Consider the following 6,163-nt stretch of genomic DNA (forward strand, 5'->3'; position numbering starts at 1 on the left):
AGTACTTAGAGCTGTGTTATAGTGTCATTGTGTACACCACTCATCAGTATTTATTAACATTGATTATTTAAGATACATGATTATTAGGATACATAGGGCGCAGTGTAATTAAAAGTATGTGCTCCATTTAAGAACTTAAAATCTAACAGTTTATATTTGACACTAAAAATGCATTAATTACTTTCTATTCACTTTTAATTTTTTCCACATGAAGAACATTTCATTTTTCTTAGGAACATGATGTGAAACATACTAAGCTTAATCCTGTTAATCATTGTAGAAGGAAAAGCTGAATGGTGTCCAGGAACCAGGAGCTGCTCTGTAATTATGTTGATTAAATATTGTTGATTGACTGAATGAATGATTAGCTTTTTAATAATCCTACCTGATAGTCCCCTTTTGCTTAAACACAATTGAAAAATGTAGAACAAACCAAGTGGGTTCTGGTTGCTATGCTATAAATACTTAAATGAAAATATATATTCATTCAAGGAGGATCATAAAACCTTGGGGAACCTCTCTGTACAACAGTTTGTTTACTATGACTGGTTTAGGCCATTCGTCTAAGAGAGTTCCTTTGTGTTACCCTTTGAAAGGCTTCCTTTACTTCCTTGTTCCTTAAGGTATAGATAACAGGATTTAGAGCTGGTGTGACAACTGTATACATGAGGGCAGTTGCTTTGTCTGTTTCTGGATTGTGTGCTGTCTTAGGTTTGAGATAAGTGAACAAGGCAGTGCCATAGAACAGAGAAACAACCAGGATGTGAGAAGAACAAGTGGAAAAAGCTTTGCGTCTGCCAGCTGCTGAAGGGATTCTCAAGATGGTCACAAAAATGCGCACATAGGAGAACAGAATGAGAAAACAGGGACTCATAATGAAGAGCACAGAGACAGCGAACATCACAATCTCATTATGAGAGGTATCGACACAAGCCAGTTTCACTACAGGCATGATGTCACAAAAAAAGTGCTGAATCTTTCCTGTTCCACAGAAGGGCAGAGTGAAGATCCAGGTGGTTTGGACTGACTCCACCACCACCCCAGTGGTCCAAGATGCTACAGCCAATTTCAAACACACATGAGGGCCCATCAGGAGAGTGTAATGCAGTGGGTAACAAATAGCTACAAAGCGGTCGTAAGCCATGGCAGCTAGCAGGCAACATTCTGTCAGTCCCAAGATGGTAAACACATACATCTGAGCTGCACAGCCTCCCACACTTATGGTCTTGGTCTCCATAAGCAGGTGAACCAGCATCTGAGGCACCACACTGGTGATATAGCACATCTCCAGAAAGGAGAGGTTAACCAGAAAGAAATACATGGGAGTGTGCAGAGAAGGGGTGACCCAGATCAGGCAGATGATGATGAGGTTTCCTCCCACAGTAAACAAGTAAATGATTAAGAACACAATGAAGAGCACAGGTTGTAACTCTGCTAGAGAGGAAAATGCCACAAATGTGAATCCGGTGCAGAGGGATTGGTTTCCACTCAGAGCCTCAGAGCCAGACATCTGTGGAGAAAATAGAGAGCAGATAATACCTAAAGAATCTGGTCACCTAGCATAGGTCACTATCATGCCCCAGAAAAAGGAGCTTTCCTAGGATCAGTGATCTGACATGACGACCTACACACTTCGATTCCTTTAACGAAAGCTTTCTGCATAACTGCCCAATTAAAATGGAGGCAGTATTCCGTCTTGATTTTGAATTCTGGATCTTACGATTTTGTTTTTTCCACAGAAATGTAGAGAACATGGGTTGAAGTTACATAATCTGATTTTTTTGTTTTTTCAATATTCTTATATACCCAGGCCATTATAAAAGTAATACATGTAGGCATTCTATTTGTAAAGGAGTCACATAAAACCTAAGTGTCTAGAGTAAAATGTAAAGGTGCTATATTCTGGTCTTATAAATTTCACAGTCTTCTTTAAAGCCACACTTAAGTATCTGGAAGGAAGTATATTTCCAGCCATTTACGTTTTCATTTTCATACATATTTTTATGCATTTTGATTCAAAAAGAATAAATAGGCAGCTAAAAACCAGGAAAACTAAACTAACAATTTCCTTTCCACAACCTCAATGTAATTTTACAGGAATTTATAAATAGGAAAACATACCTAGGACCACAGGTAAACTTTCTTTTCCTTGCTGGGCTTCTAGACTTCCTACAATTCCAAATTATAACATAGTGATAGAATCAGCAGTATTTCTATTCTGACTGCAGACCAGAGGGATTGCATCTACTGCATGGCTTAATTATGTTGGTCTCAAGAGGAATTTGTTCAGAAACAACAACAGTGAATGTTTAAGTAAATTGGGTTTTCATTTTTTTAATACATTTTCCAGAAATAATCTATTGTTGGTTACACCACGTAAGCTTTGATGTGTAAAACTAAAGGTTTCTAAAGGATTTTCATCATGCCATTACACTAATCATTGAACCTTTGTGAATATTTGCCAAAGTAATCTTCTTTAAGCTCTTCAGATAGACAGTGACTGCTCATGACTTTGTAATATCATCAGCCACAGTGCAGGACACAAAGTAGTCTTCATGAATCCCATGAAGAGCGTTCACTTTATTCATTATGTATGATTAAATTGTTAGCAGCATAAATAAATAGGCCTGGTAAGGGAAATTCCAAATTTCTAATGGAATTAAAAATAATTTATCCAAAATATGAAAGTTGGTTTTTTTGCACTGTCCTCAAGAAACAATGTTTTTAGATTTTTTGGGAGTATATACCCAGAAAAGGGATTGTTGGATCATATGGTAATTCTACTCTTAATTTTTTGAGGAACATCCACACTGTTTTTATGGTGGCCAAGACATGGAAACAACCAAAGTGTCCTTCAATAGATGATTGGATAAAGAAGATGTGGTACATATACACAATGGAATACTATTCTGTCATAAGAAAAGATGAAATAGTGCCATTTGCAACAATGTGGATGGATCTTGAGATTACAATGCTAAGTGAAATAAACAGACAGAAAATGTTGAGAACCATATAGTTTCATTGATACGTGGGATGTAAAACTGAAAATAGCAAAGGAAAAAGACAAACAAATAAAGAAACAAAAACTCATAGATGCAGACAATAATTTAGTGGTTACCAGAGGGTAAAGGGGGTAGGGGGAGGGAAATGAGGGTGAGGGGGATCAAATATATGGTGATGGAAGGAGAACTGACTCTGGGTGGCAAACACACAATGGGATTTAGAGATGATGTAATACAGAATTGTACACCTGAAATCTATGTAATTTCACTAACAATTGTCACCCCAATAGATTAAAAATAAAATAAAATGAAAAGGCAACTTGTGGAATGGGAGAAAATATTTGCAAACTATGTATCTAGTAAGAGGTCAATATAAAAAAATATATAAGAACTCATGCAACACAATAGCAAAAAACAAATAATCTGATTAAACATTGGGCAGAGGACCTGAATAGATATTTTTCCAAAGAAGACATGCAGTTGGGCAAAAGGTACACGCAAATATGTCAACATCACTAATCATCAGAGACATGCAAATTAAACCACTTTGACATCACCTCACATTTCTTAGGACAGCTATTATCAAAAAGACAGGATATAACAAGTGCTGGTAAGGATGTGGAGAAAGGGAACTCTTGTACTCTATTAGTAAGAATTTAAGTTGGTACAGCCATTATGGAAAACAGTTTGGAGTTTCCTCAAAAAATTAAAAATGGCACTCCCATAGGATCCAGCAATCCCACTGTAAAGTAAATATAATGTAAGTTAGGTATCCCTTTGTGCCTTACACTTGTTGCATCAGGGGAACACTCTGTCTGGTGGCACCCAGACATTGACTCCCCAGTCAGCAGGAGTAAACTTGGGAAGGCCTCGCCAGCCCCCCTGGTTAAACAATAGCTGACCCGCTGGTGGAAGGCATAAATAAAATCACGTAGGTTGCCCTGTGGCCATAGTAACTTCACGTACATTGTGAAACTGCCAGAATCATGTCCCCCTGCCTTCTACCCTAAAAAATTACCCCAAAACTTGTAATTCATTGTCCCCATGCTTGCTAATTGTAATCGCTCTGTCCTAGCATTCTTTCTCAACTGGTAATCTATTTTAAAAAACCCTACATAATTAATGTCCTGGGGGAGCCCTAGTCGGAACTCTCTGACTGGGATGCTCGCTGAACACACCTGAAGCCAAGACGCTGTCTTGGTTCCCCAGCGCCTTAAAAACATTCGTCAGGTGGTGAAAACTCACTGTTGCTCTTTGTCTTACTTTGCTTTATTCTATCTACCTTACTTATTGCTTCACTTAATAGTGTTTTGCTGCATCAACGCCATCTCAGTGTGCATGGTGAACGCGTATTCCACACCCAAATTCTGTGGCCACTTAAAACGTAGCCCCTTGCTGCTACACCCACTTCTGGGTATGTATCTGAAGGAAACAAAATCAGTGTCTCAAAGAGATATCTCCACCCCATGTTCACTGTAGCATTATTTATAATAACCAAGACATGAAAACAACACGTGTCCATCTTTGATATATTTTTACAGCAAAATATTAACAAAACAAAACAAAAGTTGATGGGAGCGGCCAGATAGCTCAGTTGGTTAGAGCGGGAGCTCTCAACAACAAGGTTGCCGGTTCAATTCCTGCATGGGATGGTGGGCTGTGCTCCCTACAACGAGATTGAAAAAGAACTGCAACAGAACTTGGAGCTGAGCTGCGCCCTCCACAATTAGATTGAAGGACAACTATTTGACTTGGAGTTGATGGGTTCTGGAAAAGCACACTGTTCTGCAATATTTCCCAATTAAAAAAAATTAAAAAAATACTTGATACTACATTTCTTCAACCTCCATCTGGACTGTGTTGAGTATTTCTTTTTTTTAATTTTACTTTTTAAAAAGGAATTAATTTTTAATTAAAGTTTACTGGGGTGACACTTATTAGTAAGGTTACGTAGAATTCAGGTGTTCAATTCCATAATTCATCATTTATATATCACATTGTGTGTTCCCCACCAATAATCAGTTCTCCTTCCATCACCATATATTTGATTCCTTTTACCCTCATCTACCACCCAGCTCTCCCCTTACCCTCTGGTAATCACTAAACTATTGTCTGTGTCTATGAGTTTTTGTTTCTTCATTTGTTTGTCTTATTCCTTTGTTGGAATTCCTTTGTTCACACATATCAGTGAAATCATATGGTTCTCGACTTTTTCTGTCTGACTTATTTTGCTTAGTATAATAATCTCAAGATCCATCCATGTTGTCACAAATGGCACTATTACATCTTTTCTTATGGCAGAATAGTATTCCATGTGTATATGTACCACATTGTCTTTATCCAATCATCTATCGAAGGATACTTTGGTTGTTTCCATGTCTTGGCCACTGTAAATAAAGCTGCAGTGAACATCAAAGCACCTAAAAAATTTTGAAATTTGGTTAGGAGATTAAGCTTAAGAACAATTAGTAAAAATACAATTCTTTCATAAAGTGATAAAGCAAAATTCTTAATTGCCAAAATCAGTGTGGCAAAATACAAATACATTTACATTTGTAAACTTTCATTATAAATTAATATCAATAACAAATGCTGTGTATTTTCAAGTAGTAGAGAGAAAAAAATTATGTAAAATAATCATTCACTGTAGAATTAAACCCATAGACTTGGTAGTCAGATAATAAGTAATTTGAATTTGTAATTCTCAGTATCTTTTTAGTATTTTTCCCGTATAAATCAAGAGTCAGTTTTAGGTTTTTTTGTTTGTCTGTTTGTTTGTTTTTTATGAAGAATTCTAATGGATAAAAAAATTAAACAAATCAGAAAACAAATGTCATTTGAATTTATTTGTAAGTTCCATCAAAATGACTCATACATAAGCCTTATAGAAAGAATATTCTAAATCTGGAGGCAAAATTTTTTACATATATATGTATGTATGATCTACAGAGGCAGAACCCCCTCTTCATCATAAATTAGATGTGAATAACCTGTGTCTATGTTTTGGGGGCATCTGGAGGTGGTGCAGAAACTATTTTTAAAAGAGCCTTTGGATGTGGCCTTAAAAACTATGATGGTATTTTTTATTTTCAGATTAGTTGAATGTATTTTCTCTGTCTATAGTCATGGGCAAATTTACGGAAAAAATGTCTAGAGAAAAA

The 6,163-nt window shown here is 36.6% G+C and overlaps 1 protein-coding gene across 1 annotated transcript; it reads right to left on the minus strand.

Annotated features, from left to right (window-relative positions):
- Positions 1-550: 550 nt before the first annotated feature.
- OR10A7 (olfactory receptor family 10 subfamily A member 7) lies at positions 551-1,510 on the minus strand (the record flags this gene model as incomplete). Its single annotated transcript, XM_081059324.1, has 1 exon — positions 551-1,510. One exon carries the CDS (start codon positions 1,508-1,510, stop codon positions 551-553), a length of 960 nt encoding a protein of 319 aa, XP_080915450.1.
- Between the last annotated feature and the right edge of the window lie 4,653 nt (positions 1,511-6,163).

The sequence above is a fragment of the Rhinolophus hipposideros genome (genome assembly GCF_964194185.1).
Source record: "Rhinolophus hipposideros genome assembly, chromosome: 9".
In the NCBI taxonomy this organism is placed as follows: domain Eukaryota; kingdom Metazoa; phylum Chordata; class Mammalia; order Chiroptera; family Rhinolophidae; genus Rhinolophus; species Rhinolophus hipposideros.